General features: G+C 38.7%; 4 protein-coding genes and 1 non-coding gene across 8 annotated transcripts; 3 read left to right on the forward strand and 2 right to left on the reverse strand.

The window, feature by feature from the left end:
• The first annotated feature begins 205 nt into the window (after nt 1-205).
• Nucleotides 206-2,310, forward strand: LOC120010690 (protein RADIALIS-like 5). Its single transcript, XM_038861481.1, has 2 exons — nt 206-1,048; nt 2,107-2,310. The coding sequence occupies exons 1-2, from the start codon at nt 789-791 to the stop codon at nt 2,129-2,131; spliced, it is 285 nt and encodes a 94-aa protein (XP_038717409.1). The 5' UTR covers nt 206-788; the 3' UTR covers nt 2,132-2,310.
• A 646-nt stretch (nt 2,311-2,956) lies between these two features.
• On the reverse strand, nt 2,957-3,029 carry TRNAA-AGC. The gene has a single exon. It is a non-coding gene; the product is annotated as a tRNA-Ala (tRNA).
• Nucleotides 3,030-3,173: 144 nt separating this feature from the next.
• Nucleotides 3,174-3,967, forward strand: LOC120011431. The gene is made up of 2 exons (XM_038862538.1): nt 3,174-3,589; nt 3,833-3,967. The coding sequence occupies exons 1-2, from the start codon at nt 3,363-3,365 to the stop codon at nt 3,954-3,956; spliced, it is 351 nt and encodes a 116-aa protein (XP_038718466.1). The 5' UTR covers nt 3,174-3,362; the 3' UTR covers nt 3,957-3,967.
• LOC120011429 (probable DNA-3-methyladenine glycosylase 2) lies at nt 3,948-7,653 on the reverse strand. Of its 4 annotated transcripts, none has more exons than XM_038862537.1 (2): nt 6,418-7,652; nt 3,948-3,972 (listed from the first exon to the last, which is right to left on the reverse strand). In XM_038862537.1, exons 1-2 carry the CDS (start codon nt 7,518-7,520, stop codon nt 3,963-3,965), a joined length of 1,113 nt encoding a protein of 370 aa, XP_038718465.1. In that variant the 5' UTR covers nt 7,521-7,652; the 3' UTR covers nt 3,948-3,962. The 4 variants fall into 4 exon arrangements, with proteins under 4 accessions (XP_038718465.1, XP_038718464.1, XP_038718463.1 ...); XM_038862536.1 differs by lacking the exon at nt 3,948-3,972 and adding an exon at nt 4,782-4,860; XM_038862535.1 differs by lacking the exon at nt 3,948-3,972 and adding an exon at nt 4,898-5,627 and having other exon boundaries at nt 6,418-7,653.
• Nucleotides 7,654-9,067: 1,414 nt separating this feature from the next.
• On the forward strand, nt 9,068-14,865 carry LOC120011091 (sugar transporter ERD6-like 6). Its single transcript, XM_038862132.1, has 18 exons — nt 9,068-9,387; nt 9,691-9,753; nt 9,845-9,934; nt 10,037-10,096; nt 10,186-10,251; nt 10,338-10,403; nt 10,523-10,598; nt 12,026-12,090; nt 12,198-12,290; nt 12,430-12,510; nt 12,617-12,701; nt 12,978-13,024; nt 13,124-13,186; nt 13,301-13,360; nt 13,490-13,555; nt 13,679-13,738; nt 14,231-14,345; nt 14,545-14,865. The coding sequence occupies exons 1-18, from the start codon at nt 9,196-9,198 to the stop codon at nt 14,655-14,657; spliced, it is 1,461 nt and encodes a 486-aa protein (XP_038718060.1). The 5' UTR covers nt 9,068-9,195; the 3' UTR covers nt 14,658-14,865.
• The last annotated feature ends 128 nt before the right edge of the window (nt 14,866-14,993 follow it).

Consider the following 14,993-nt stretch of genomic DNA (forward strand, 5'->3'; position numbering starts at 1 on the left):
ATGGATCATTGAATACAACAAGAAAAGGAAGAGAATCACCACAGAAATCAGACTTTTTCTGGTGCAGTAGATAATCATAATAAATGACAATCTAAGTTTCTTTTTGCCCCATCACTTTTATCATCATCCCTGTCAATAATAATGGATCTCCAATCAACCTTCAAGAAACATGATATGAGAATTTTGTATATCTTAAGCAAGTTGCCCAGATAAGCAGGGGAAGTAATCTTTACTGTGTATTTGGGGGTATAGAAGGTTGGGATAGGGTATAATATTGTTAGCGCATCTATATTTCAATGGGTAGAACTAGAACTGGGATCTAATCCCCACAGCTGGTAAATTCTCATAGAAATCCACTTGCAAGAGATATTATAAAAGACAAGGAAAATGCTTTATAAAGAGCCAGTCCTTTGACACTGATTCTCTTTCTTTGTTCTTGTCCTTCTTAAGCTTGCCTAAGCAATCGAACCACATCTTGTCTTGCCCCTAAAAAAATATTCCCCAACTTGCAGAACCCCACCACTCTCTCTTCTTTGGTCCTCCTGCTTATAAGGGGCAGCTATGACAATCTCTTAGCATACTATCCCTTGACTTCAATCTTCTCCCTTGACTGAGGTCGTCTCCACTTTCTTTCACTCTTAGTTCTCTTTCCCTTTTGTGGGTTCTCCGGTTCTACCTTGACACTATCCCTTCTCACTAGCAATTAATTTTTGCACCTAACTCAGTTAAGCTGTGGTATAGGCTATCTCCTGCTCAGGATTAACATTCCTGTTTCAACCTCAAGAGACATGGCATCAAGCTCCCTTAACTCCTCTTGGACAGCTAAACAGAACAAGCTTTTTGAAAAGGCATTGGCTGTTTATGACAAGGATACTCCAGACCGCTGGCAAAATGTGGCCAATGCTGTGGGTGGCAAATCTACTGAAGAAGTAAAAAGGCACTATGATCGCCTTGTTGAAGATCTCATGTATATAGAATCTGGTCAAGTCCCACTACCCAATTACAAAGCCACTCGTATCAACAATGGAGGAATTGGTGATACACAAAGGTAGTCTTCTCTTACCCATTCTTTCACAACTGCAAGCATATGGTCTCCTCACTACACAACTCTCTCTCTCTCTCTTCTTCCATACCCCTTCAAAGTTCCACCTAACAAAATGCTTCATAATGGGGCCACAATGTCAGTAATAAAGGAATAGGCCAATGGCAAGTTATCAAAAACATCATCTCCATAACCAGGATCAATGTCACACACATATTCATACTATTCAAAACTATTACCCTTTCTTAGATTTATGGCAAGTCTCGCATATGCATTGTCACCAAAATATAAGCATTCACCTGTACTAGACTGCTTCGTCTCTTTTTGCCAACATTTCATCGAAAAGCTCCACAATGCTTAGCATATTCTGTGTTCTTCAGCATCATTCAATATTATTCTTCCGCCCAAAAAGCTTCAAGGTATGAAATTGCAGCACAACATTGCAGCTTTTGTTTCTCTCCAATGCTTATTAATCATCCATGTTTCCTCTAGCATGTCATCCATTTCCCTCTCCTCTTTCGGACGCTATAGTTCACACCAAATACCGACCCTTTAATTATTTATCTCTTCAGGATATTGTCTATTATATTCTATCCATACTCCACTTAACTTACTAAAAAATGGTCCACACAAAATCTCATCCTAGTTGTTTTTTGTTCAGATGCTCAAGGCCCTATAATTTGGAGCTCAACAGATAAACTAATATAGACAACCCGGTGCTTCTAGTGTTGATAAGAAACATAGCATGATGCTTCAAATTTTGTAATTTAGATTTCATAGTCCTCTTCCCAACTTCATTAATCCCTAGACTTGCTGAAACTTTTGGCAGCACTAGAACTCGAAAGCAGAAAACTTCTTGCAGCCTACCGTGTCCAAAGCCGGTTAATGTATGTATATATATATATATAAGGGTATAAGGGGAGAGAGAGAGTTTTGGATCAGAAGTCCAATAGAAAATTCATCAAAAATGGCAATTAAGCCATGGATTAACCTGGGGTTATTTAATTTGTTAGCTGACTCAAATGATGTAACAAGTGCTTCCTTGTTTTTTTTGTAACGTGCAGGCTTATGAAGAATTTAAGAATCTAATATGCAAGCATGAGTGTGGCCAATACTACTACAAGCCCCTAAAGAAACAAACTTGGACGTGTACAATGAACACGAAAAATGCAAATTATTATGTTTCTATCGTCCCTAACCCTAAGTATGTACTTACTATAATCGGTTCTCAAGTGATATACTAAAGAAGTGTGTTTTGTGATCTGTCACTTAATCCTCTGAAAATCTTTCTTATTAAACTTCTTTTCAAGCAGCGCAGCAAAGTGACAGCGGCACATAAAAAACACAAAAACCATGTTACCGTTTCATGGACAGAAACAGATATAAAGAATACTATATTTCAAACGCTGATAGTGTAACAATCGGATAATCTGAATAGTTCTGATGAGTAAAAGTAATATACACACATTATCATCCCTAAAACAAACACAAACCCCATCATCATCAACCATCAACACATTATTCCCAAATATCAGAATTTAGGTTTTGACCAAGTTCTTTCTACTCTCACTGTCAATATCTAATGCAGGAACCGACACTTCTAGCCACAAATATAAATGCAAAATTGGGGCTGCAATTATTTTTGTTCTGATAAATTTAATCGGAAATCTAAAAGCAAATCAAAGTTCAATCAGAAACCTAAAAGCAAATCAAGAATTCGCGACCAGACTGTATGTGTGTATAATCGTTAAATATGCAGAGAAATGTGGTTAGAAGTACTACTAACCTTTTTCCGGAAGTCGATCGACGAAATCTCCGGCCCCGGAAGCAGAAAGAGGAAGGAAAAAAAAAACCGGCTTTTCAAAAAATAAGATCTAAAAGGCGGGATGGCTAAATTTTTAAAATAAAATAAAATGGAGATGCGGGGTATCGATCCCCGTACCTCTCGCATGCTAAGCGAGCGCTCTACCATCTGAGCTACATCCCCGTCGATATTACATTTTACCATTGTTAATTAGCTATAATATGAGACATGGTCTAAGTTGCTTCGACCCTTTTGTTTTCTATTATTACGGTTCGTTGACTGGTCAAATTGAAATTCAACCTTTCATCATCTCTTTGATTGTAAAAATCACAAATTCGTGCGAGAGAAACGGATGGCCTCCGACGGTCAAGTTCTCCAGACAGTATAAATGGAACCAAAAGGACACCATTTTCAAACCATCGTGTGCGCTCTCTGTTCATACTACAAAGAAAAAAATACTAAAAAAAAAAAAAGCTGATTATACTCTGTTTCTACTAAAGAAAAACAGAAAAGAGCATGGGAAGGTTGGGTTTTTCTCTGGTGTTCTTGCTGGCAGTAACCCTCTCAATCCATTCGGTAATGGGTACGTTTGAAACTGCTGAATACTTACTCGATCAATTGAAAGGCGTTGCCTCAGGCGAAGAGGACGCAACAAAGAACCTTCGAAACAATGCAGTTGAAATGATGGATGATGCCAAAGATTCCTACGGTACCTGGACTGATTGGGCCAAAAACAAGCTTGAGTGAGTGAGTTTATTTTGTGACACGAAACGTTAAAATTCTTTTCTCAAACACATTGTCCGTTTGAGAAGTGGGCCTCTCACCAATTTGTTCTTCATATGCCATTAGTCATTATGAGTGGAGTTGTGTTGGATTATGCCAGACCGTTGAGGAATTATAGTGTTGATTTTAAATTTTTCAATGCATTTAGAATTAACTTTCCTTTTGGTTATAGAACAGAGTTCTAATTGGAATTTGTGTTTCAGGGGTCTTGGTTTTATCTCCGAAAGCCCACCACCAGCAGACGAAGCGTTACCTCCATCAGATGCATTCTCAGACTCGACTGGATCAGCTGGATATGCACCAGCGGGGGCACCTCAGGCATATTAGAGTCCGTTAAAGGCACCTACATATACAATATATATATAGTCATACGAAGATTTCAGTGGTGGGATTTTCAGAGTGCTCTGTACATCAACACAAGGAGGAGTATTCATTGCCATTTGCCACCCACTTCTTCGGTTTCAGTAGGGAAGGTTGTAAACCAATTTTGGATTTCCAAGCAATTTTCTGAACATGTAAAATTATGTTTGAATAAATCGTCTCACAAAATCTGAGTAAGGCAGTATATTTTATAAAATCTAGACCCAAAAACCATGGAATCATTTAAGCGGACAAGGCCCCTACAATATAGACGTCCACTCTGTTTACTAAATTCAAAAAATTATGTGAAGCTCATACTGATAAACAGTTTGGATGGTGACTTCTACTGCAGAAGCATTAACCCCATCATGAAGAGTTCGAGTAGCTGTTGTGAAGGAAATGTTTGGGAATAATCACCAAGAGCCCTCCTAAGTCCTAAGCATACACTTCACAAGTTGGCCACTGAAACATTGTTCTTAATCCCCATAGAAGCAACCAAGTCTCAAAGAAAAGGCTAGAAAGCCCCATATCCCTGTTGCCAAGTCCAAGGCAAAAACAATAAAACTGATCTCGCATACTTAATGAAATGGTCACAAGTGAAATGACAATTTTTGGGAACCATTGGAACAAATACATCTCCAGGTGTATTTCCACCACAAATCCCAGCTTCAGCCTTAGACTTCAAAATTTTCCATCATGAGGGCATATTTTCCAAAACCGCAGCAGCAACAACAAATCAATAAATTAATCTTAGGTTTCAACCTCTTTGCATAGATTTTTTATTTCCTTTCGGATATTATAGCAGCAAGAAGCATATAAACCCATCTCAAGACTGACTTGACTTGAGTTTGGAAGGGCGGCTCATATTGCACTGCGCATTTTCAAAATCTCAAAATGAGCAAAACAACAAAGGGGAAAGCATTGCAGCTTTGCATTCTATAATGTCCTATAAAAGGAGCTATCGACAATTTAAGATTACAATTTTTTTAAATGAATTTCAGCAGTCTTGTCCAATATTTTGACTAGATAAGAGGGAAAACACTCATCTCCTAAGGTGCCAAATGCCCAAGCTTTCAGCTACTAAAATTTTGCATGAGTACCCCCACAGCTTTGCTTTGTGACCACTCCCACTTATTGCACGGAATGCAGAATGGATGTGATTACCAGAGCCATCTCACAACCCATCATACAAGCAGGCCATTATTCATCTTGAATCATATAACTGACTACATTTTTTATACTTGTCCAACCATGGGACATGCGGCAAAGGATAATCCATGTAGTGGACTTGAACTCATCTCTCTTATCAACTCATGTAAACGACCCTAAAGATGGTGATGATTATTTAACCACACCAATGAACCTCAATCTGCTCTAAGATAATGCCTTGCCGATGAAAAAGTCCAAGCTAGAATCCCAAATTCAATAACCTAGCTCTTTCTCTTCTTCAATCTCTTATCTTTAAATGATAAATAGGAAGTTGACTAGGCTTCCAGGTGTCTACTTTTTCCCCATACTGCAAATGGTTAGATCAATCATGCATCTTCTAGTACGTTACGTGTCAACAAATAATTGTCTTCCATAGTAGTACCGATTATCCAATCTTGCTTTTCCCTAAGATCACATGTCAAATTAATCCTGCCCAATATGCAGGGAGAAACATTAGCCATCTATATCACATGCCTCTCATGTCCAAGACACTCCTCTAAATGTAAAAGATTAACTCAAACTCATGGATCAATTATGATTCTCAACTTTTGTTTGTAAAAGGTTCTCCAAAGATTTTCAGTCATGATATTTGCTCTTTTCCCCATCCCTATTCAATTTCTTCTAATGTAATATAACATGCTGAGGCATGTTTACATGTTGACCATCATGAAACTTTTCATCTCAAATAAAACTACAGGCTACACTATCAAGGAACATACGCGTCCAAGAATGAGAAGATTTGTTTGGGGAACAATAGCAATGCTTCTACTACTAGCAGCATGCATCCAATCCAATAATTACGTTAGGCATAGTCCATCTTAAAATAAAGCATATTCAAACTGTTTCAGCAGCATCACCAACTCTTATTCCAGAAGACTGATCATTTCAAGCCACACTTTTGCATTTACTCAACGTCTCAGGTGAAAAAGGCCAAGTACAGTTTACTATCACCAAATCAATAACGCACAGATGTTTGAAATCAAGTAACAAGAACTGGGGTTCAAGCACTCGTACAGCTCCATGGGACGTACAGGGACTGAATGGCATACAAAAGCAATATTCAAAATCAAATAAGGTCGCCAAACAAGTGAAATTTTCATTTTAAAAAAGCAAGAACCTAAACCAACTATATGCAATGAAAAACAATCAAGCACGTTAGACATGGATGAGGCATGCCATATACAGCCAAAGGCAGAGCTAAAATAGGGAAGGATTATACCCAAGGTTGAGAATGCTATTAATTGGATCAATAAGCTGCGGTTGCTGCTGGTGCTGGTGCTCATCCTGCTGTTGCAGTTGCATACCAGCAGCTGCTGCCACAGCAGCAGCGCTGGAAGGAGCACCCTTTGCTTCTACGAACCTCCAAAGGTACCACGATGCTACTGACCGGTATGGCCTCCATTTCTCGCACAACTGGTCCATCTGCGATGGCCGCGGCAACTCCTCCAAATTGTACAGCAACTGCACTCCCTTACGCACTCCGAGGTCATTGATTGGAAGCACGTCCGGCCTATGCAGGGAGAAAATCATAAACATATGAACAGACCAAGAACCAATTCCATTCACCATTGTAAGCATTGTAAAGAGCGACTTGTCATCCATATTTAAAATTGCCGAGTCCGACAATATCCCATTCTTGTACTTCTTAGCAAGATCGTGAAGATAACTGGCTTTCCGCCCTGAGACTCCAATTTGACGGAGCTGCTGTGGTGTCAAAGCGAGAACAGTATCGGGTAGGACCCCGGCCTCGCCACCACATAGAGCAATGAAGCGAGTGTAGATAGAAGTCCCAGCCTTGAACGCGAGTTGCTGATAGAGAATACTTCGAGTTAGGGCAAGAAAAGGAGTGTGGAAGGAGTCGAAAGTCGGAGGCGGATGGATATCAATGAGAGAAGCAAGCAACGGATCGGCGTCTCTTAGATGACGGATCGCTATTTCAAATTCGCCCTCGCAAGACAACGACCTCGCAGCAAATCTTGGGACAACTATAGCTCGTGGCGTATTCGTTTTGGCTTTGGTGGCCCTCGATGTCGGCTTACTAGGGATTGTACCAGCGTTGGAATTATCCGAGGAATTGGGCTCCACGGCGGTTTCCGGAGAGAGTTTCCGAATTTTTCGAGGACGTAGGGGGATTTTGGAAGGAGGAGGGGCGGTCTGGAGAGGAACATTAGCCAATTCGGCGGAGGTTTGGGTTTGGGGAGCGGCGGCTGAGTCCTGATGAGGCTGCGTCGGTGGCTGCACCCGGGGATGCGATTGAGTTTGGAGCAGAGTTTGCAAATGAGTATGAGCGTGGGTCTGAGTCTGTGTTTGCTCGCCGCCCATGAGCGATCGCCGGTGGTTGACTCGACTGATGGTAACGGGAGAGGCGGTGACGGTGGTTTAATATACGGTAAAAAGTAGAGGCATTGAGGGTTTGGTATGGATATACAGTTATAATCTGGAAGTAAAATTAGAGACGATTGACTGGTTTTCTTTCTTACTTTGCTTTGCAAGTGGTGAAGAGAAGCAGTACCTCCCACGTTCCATCGAAGCGCGTGTGAGCGAGGTTCTTTTTCTAAATATGAGTCGAGCCCAGTTCAGGCGGGCCATTGTGGGCCTAAGATCAATACTGAAGCCCATGTTTCCCTCGCAAAAAAGGCTATTATTGTGTGGGCCCGATGGGGTGATGGGTCATAGGTCAAGAATCGGGCCTAGATCACTGGCCCAGCCCCTTTAGGCTTTAGGTGGATTCACCTACTTCAACTTTCAACTTAAAAGGGAAATTCATGGACGTTGGACGGACCACTCGTGACTTGTACGGATTAGGAGGCTCCGCAATTAGTTTCAAATTGTAGAGTCTATAATTGAAATTCAATGGCTTGAGAGATGTGTCATATCACACCATATTTTTGTTTTTTCATGTACAACTTTTTCTTCATAATTGGATATGAATTGTAGACTATAAGAAATTACGGAGCTCTCAAGTCCGACTCGTACAAATATTTGATATTCGCTATGCAAATATTTGTTTATCTTAGTTGTCCTAATCCACAATTTTTTATTATTTCCCAATACTAATTATTTCCACAAAATATAATGTATTTGCTAAGACTTTATCTCATATTTGTAATTTGATTGACATAACCTAATTGAATGGTATATAAAAGTAAGGGTTCACTTCAGCCCCCTCTCATACAATCAATACGTTATATATGCCTAAGAACTAATAGTGACGGCCCAAGAAACAAGGCCGACCCTTGGATAAAGCAACCAAAACAAGGGTTTTGGGCATCAAATTTTTTCATTATTCAACCCATAACCTAGTTCAAACTCTACACTAGACTACAATTCCAACAAAAAAAATAAACCCTAACTTGCCTTCTCTCTTTCCTCTTCTTCACTAGAGATCGTAAGTATAGTCTCACTTTGTGATTTTTTTTCCCAACAAGACATCACTTTACTGTGCCGCTTTCGACACCAAAATGGATAAGGCCGACCCTACCGAAAAGAACAAAATCATACGACCTTTTGTCCCAAAGAACAATATTGGTTTATAGTGTTTGAACTGAATTTTCTAACAATATTCTACATATACTATTGTGGAGCCTTTTGACCCAAAGCGGAGGATGAAATTGTTTTATAATATATGAACTGGATTTTGTAACAATGTTCTATATATCCTGGTCTCATGACACTCATGTCATACAAACATAAGGACGACTGCTAGGTGGAGCATGTGATTGATGGAAGTCCCCTCTACTCTACTGACAAAAGTCAAAACGGACAAAAATCTACATCAAACATAGTACATGATTGAATGAGATAGAATATGTCCAGAGTGGACAAAACGACGTCATATTATGAGACGATTTTGATCCCCGAGTCCAATGTGACATGGTGAGCGGGACCACGAGTCCAATGTATCATTTGTGATTTAACCTTCTCTTTCAGGCATTTTATCGAACAGATACATAAACATTCGAGCAGTTCCTGGGAGGGATCGTGGGGATAGGGAGAGATGAGTTTCAGGGACGATTCAGAGGATGTAAGGGATATGGGGAAGCCCTTCCTGCACACTGGGAGTTGGTACAGGATGGGTTCAAGGCAGTCTAGCACTATGGGCTCGTCGCAGGCAATTCGAGAGAGTTCCATCTCTGTTGTGGCGTGTGTTCTGATTGTGGCCTTGGGTCCTATTCAGTTTGGCTTCACGGTGAGGATTCTCTCTCTCTCTCTCGCTGTTTTTCTTTCCTACTTGCGTCTGTCTTGTAGTTAGCCAGTCTTAGAAGAACAACAGATGAAGAACTGATCGTCAACTGAAGTTTTACAGGGCTGCTGGTCTTGTTTAATCAAGTTATTGAATCTGTTATGGATTAATTTCAATTTTTGGTTTAAAAGCGATGATATGTAATTATGTATAATTGAGCTTGTTTGCATCTTGTGGAACCCAAGCACAAGAAATGAGAATTTCTAATTGATTTTCGCACTTGTTTTTAATTTTGAATTATTGTTACAGTCTGGTTATTCCTCTCCCACCCAAACTGCAATCACTAAGGATCTTAAGCTCACGGTTTCTGAGGTGCATGTCTTTACTTTTTCCATTCTTGAACTCTTTTCCATGTTTATTTTCTAGAGTTGAATTTCATTTCTAACCCAGTTACTTGCTTTAGTATTCTCTGTTTGCTTCCTTATCGAATGTGGGAGCCATGGTTGGGGCCATATCCAGCGGTCAGATTGCTGAGTATATTGGGCGAAAAGGGGTATGCTGTAATCAACCCCCTTTTTGGCATCAAATTATGCTAAAGGATTCTTTCTTCTTTTGCTTTGGATAACTGGTTCTTACTGGCTTGTATTGATTGCAGTCTTTAATGATTGCTGCCATTCCCAATATTATAGGGTGGCTTGCTATCTCTTTTGCCAGGGTGAGTCTTACTATTAGTTAGTGCTTTATGCAGAATGCGGCTTAAGCATCTTGCCTTATGAATTATGATCCAGTTCAATGCTTTACTAGGATTCTTCTTTTCTCTACATGGGAAGGTTGTTGGAAGGATTTGGTGTAGGAATCATCTCATACACGGTAACATTGTGCTTCAATCTTGGTGTTCTACTTTATAATTTATGTTAAGAAGTTATTGACTGCTCTTTGTTGATGATCTGGTGCAGGTTCCTGTTTATATTGCTGAGATTGCGCCTCAAAATATGAGAGGGGCTTTGGGCTCAGTGAATCAGGTTTCCTATGTTTGATAGCTCATCTTATTGCTAGTGTGTGATTTTCATCATTTGTCAATGCGTAGTTTTGGGAAACTTCAATAACTTCCCATGTAATTTTTTAACATTTTGTGATGTAGCTCTCTGTCACAATTGGAATATTGCTGGCTTATCTGCTGGGACTTTTTGTTCAATGGAGAATACTTGCAGTTCTGGGTAATCCTTTTCAAGATTTCCTTTGGCAACCACAACTGTTTCAAAAAACAATTTCTAGTTCTCTGCCTACCTCTGCCCCTTCCCACTCCACATTCCAGTGACTCCTGCTTAGAGGAAGAAAGCAAGCTGATGCTTGTCAAAAAAAAAAACAAAAACCATAAGAAGATATAGAGTTCATGGCATCAAATTTCAGATTGCTTGCATAGCACAATCTAATAGCATATTGCCTTTATTGCTGGAATGATCTCAAATACTTCATTTTCTGCATGAGATAGTTTATATTACATGTATATGTATAAGTATTTGCAAAAGGAAGATCATGAATAGGACCATTAATTATTTACTTAAGAAAATAAAAAGGCTCAGCAAGTTCCAAGTACAATATACTGCATGTTCAGATTTGACTTCAAGTTTCTGTGACTTTTGAATTTGCTTTGTCCTCCTTCCTTCACTGTTTTGTGGCTGCACTGCATCATCTATTTTCTTTCATGCAATATACAAGTATGATGCAGCGAAAAATTGATGACAACAATAAAGAATAGCAGAATAAAGATTTGAACGAAAGAGATTAGAAGAAGGGACGATAGAATCGACTCAAAGGAGTCTTTAGGGTTAAAACCCAACAGAAAATTCTGTATTTTAATTGAATAAAAGTCTAAAGTCGTTGATGAGTATCCCACATCGAAAAAATAGGGCTACCAACTCTAGTTTATAAGGATCCAAGGCACCCTCACCTAGTAAGCCGGTTTTCTGGGTTGTAGTTCTACCTTGGGCCTTATGGGCCGGTGTGGGTATTCATCAGTCGTCTATAGCACGGAAGGTTACAATCCTTAAATAGAGAAACCCTAAAATGAAATCAGACAGACTCCTAATTGACCCCTAAAAGATACTACTTGTTCGCCAAATAATAGAATTCCTAAAATATCATAATAAAACACTAATAAATACTTAATCTCGCTTTTCTAACTAACCTAGAAATTATGATAATGCCATCGATTCTAAAACTTAAATAAAACCCTATAATATTGTCCTAACAATAATACTAACTTAAATAAAAGATAAATAAGACCTAAAACTAATTGAAAAGGACGTAGACTTCTAAATAAACTATAATTCAAAATCGCATGATTTTTTATCTACATCAAAGTATAAAAACTCTTTACTTGCTGTTTTCCCCCGTTTATTTAAGAAAACTTCTGAGGTATTAGGTCTTTAATTTGTCTCGCCTTGTAAAGTACCATAATCTACACTCAGATTACTTTTAATCACTAGTTAGAGCTATGAACACCTTCAGTCACTCATTGTCACCATTCTTAAGTCTTAATACCAAAAGTTTTGGGTCGCTGAGAATACCTTGAATCACTAATGAAAAGAAATTAGAAGTAGCATTTCTGAATGATATAGGTTTTCCACCTCTCATTTTGCAGGAATATTACCATGTCTGGTTTTGATACCTGGTCTGTTTTTCATCCCAGAATCTCCTCGGTGGCTGGTAAGCTTAATCAAGTTGCTACTTTGGTTGCTATGGTTTTTTATCCTGGCTACCATAGTTAGATATGTTGACATGGCTTGTTGATGCGAGGTTATTCATGAATTTAGGCGAAAATGGGAATGACGGAAGATTTTGAAGCTTCTTTGCAAGTTCTCCGTGGTTTTGATACTGATATTTCTATTGAAGTGAATGAAATTAAGGTAATAAAACTGAGTAGACATTTTTTTGTCATGAGGACAAAAAGTCCACCAATATTAAATGTTACTGAAATAGTAAAATTTGATTGTTTTATCCTTTTATGGAGTCACCTATCTGAATTTTCTCTACCTTGCATTGCAGAGATCTGTAGCATCAACAAGTAAAAGAACCACAATACGTTTTGCAGAACTGAAACGGAGGAGATATTGGTTTCCTCTGATGGTAGCAATAATTTTATTGCCATTTTATTTTTATTTTCTTTCTGTTGCTTCTAACTTGTTGGTAAGACAACATAATCTATTTGTTTATTGCAAACAATTTGGCTCAGATTGGAATCGGGTTGCTAATGCTGCAACAGCTCAGTGGAATTAATGGTGTTCTGTTCTATTCCAGTACGATTTTTGAAGCTGCTGGTGTGTATAAGCTACTTCTCACCTACAATTTCTGCATTTTCTTCTTTCTCTAAATGGGGATTATGCGCTCTTTAGAAAATCGAACACAGGATTTAAAGGGTTCCATTGATGAATAGACGACTTGCTTTATGTGCGGCACTAGCCCATGTCCTGCTAGGGTTTCTGCCCCTTATTGGTTATGTACATTGGTAGTAACAGAATGAAGGCTGCAATTTATACTGCTCTGCATTGTTAAAGTTAAATATACCCAATTTTTTTTCCTGTCATGTTGAGCAGGGATTTCTTCTAGTAATGTGGCCACATGTGCACTTGGTGCTATTCAGGTACCTTTTTCAAACATCTTGGGAATTGTAAACCCTCCTCGGAACAAGATGAATGTTTGAGTCATAGTTATAATATAATGTAGATCTCTATGCATTTAGGTCATCGCCACAGGAGTAGCAACATGGTTGGTGGACAAAACTGGTCGTAGGCTTCTTCTTATAGTGAGTTTCATTGAAACAATTACTCATCAGTCAGTCAATAACTATTTAATTTGGAGGATGGAGATAGTATGATATACATAACTCTTAGATTATACATTATTCTATTTGTTGCAGGTCTCTTCTTCTGTGATGACTTTTAGCCTCCTGATTGTTGCCATAGCATTCTATATGAAGGTAGCACCTTATGAATTTTGCTGACAAAGGCTTCGTCAGAAATCAGGATTAGCCCTGACAAGATTCCATTGCATTGCTTATAGGGTGTATTCTCCAAAATTTTCCCTCATTATTGTTAATTAATCACAGGGTTTCACATCAGATGATTCAAGTCTTTATAGCATATTGGGCATCATATCAATAGTCGGGGTCGTGGTATGTCTTCATTTTGAATATAATTTGTTCTGGCATGTCACATCTGTCGTTGCTTTATTTTTGGATATTAACCCAGATGACTCGGTTGCTAACATTTTTGTTGCCTGCCTTGCTTCCTTTCAGGGAATGGCAATTGGTTTCTCACTTGGACTTGGACCCATTCCTTGGCTTATAATGTCTGAGGTACCTATAGTTACTTTGTAATATTTTAAATTGCCTGGCCTGGTAGTATCCTTCCTAAGGAACTTGAGACCACAATTTTGATCTTAATAGGTGGGTATTGTTTCACTGCCGGTCTTGGTAATAGTCTTTTTCCCTTCAGACTAGCATACCCTGTTCATCGCCAATATTTTGGTTCAATATCATTTTCTTGCATGGAAAGGGTTAAAGGGCAAAGTAGAGAACTAAAATGCCCAGCTTCCATCCCTAAAGAACTTTAATTTCGATTAATTCTACCGACTTCTATAGTCAACTTACAAGAAACTAGTTACTTGAAACTTGAAATGTAACAAGAAAATCCTAGTTACAAAAATGGACGAAGGGGCTTGGGTAGTAGAAATTTGTATCATTGTTTCTCTAACCAAGTCACAAGGCTTCTGGCATGGATCAGTTATTCTTTACTTCGTCATCCCTAAAGATTATGTACTGCTTATAATAATTAATATGTCAATGCAGATTCTTCCTGTCAATATCAAGGGCCTTGCCGGAAGCGTAGCAACGCTTGGCAATTGGTTCATGTCATGGGTCGTTACCATGACTGCAAATTTGCTCTTGGATTGGAGTTCTGGAGGTCCCCCTTCTCTCTCTCTCTCTCTCTCTCATGAATATGTGAATGTATTGCACTTGGAACACCTTGAGATAATTTCCAATGAACATATTCATTAGTAAATTAATCAACGAATTTGAAACCAAGGATAGAGCAATCCGCATTTACTGTTATAATTGTTTCTTTACCATTTACTTGTTTCTCATTGGAACTCTTCCAACAGGAACCTTTACCATCTACATGATTGTGAGTGCTTTCACAGTGGCATTCGTGACAATATGGGTTCCAGAGACGAAAGGAAGAACTTTGGAAGAGATTCAATTTTCTTTCAGATGATTTTTTTTGTTCATTTTGAGCTTTATGGCAGTATATTGAAGAGACTAATTTAAGTGTTTATTATTGGTAATTGTTCGCCAAAAACTGTGCTCTTGTATAGCTAGACAATTAAAAGTTTCATACCGATCAGAAAGATGTATTTTATTGTTTACAAGAACGTGCTAGCGTCCAAATAAAAAGAAAACATGCTAGCATACCTTCTTGTTCATACTTCATAGAACTTTTTTTTTTTTTTTTTTTATTTTTGATAAAGCTTCCAAGAAGCCTTGTGTTTCGCACTTCTGCTGCTGTATTCACTTTATAATGTAAAAGTCTATTAAAAAATATCAATCAACG

The sequence above is a fragment of the Tripterygium wilfordii genome, chromosome 12, assembly GCF_013401445.1.
Source record: "Tripterygium wilfordii isolate XIE 37 chromosome 12, ASM1340144v1, whole genome shotgun sequence".
In the NCBI taxonomy this organism is placed as follows: domain Eukaryota; kingdom Viridiplantae; phylum Streptophyta; class Magnoliopsida; order Celastrales; family Celastraceae; genus Tripterygium; species Tripterygium wilfordii.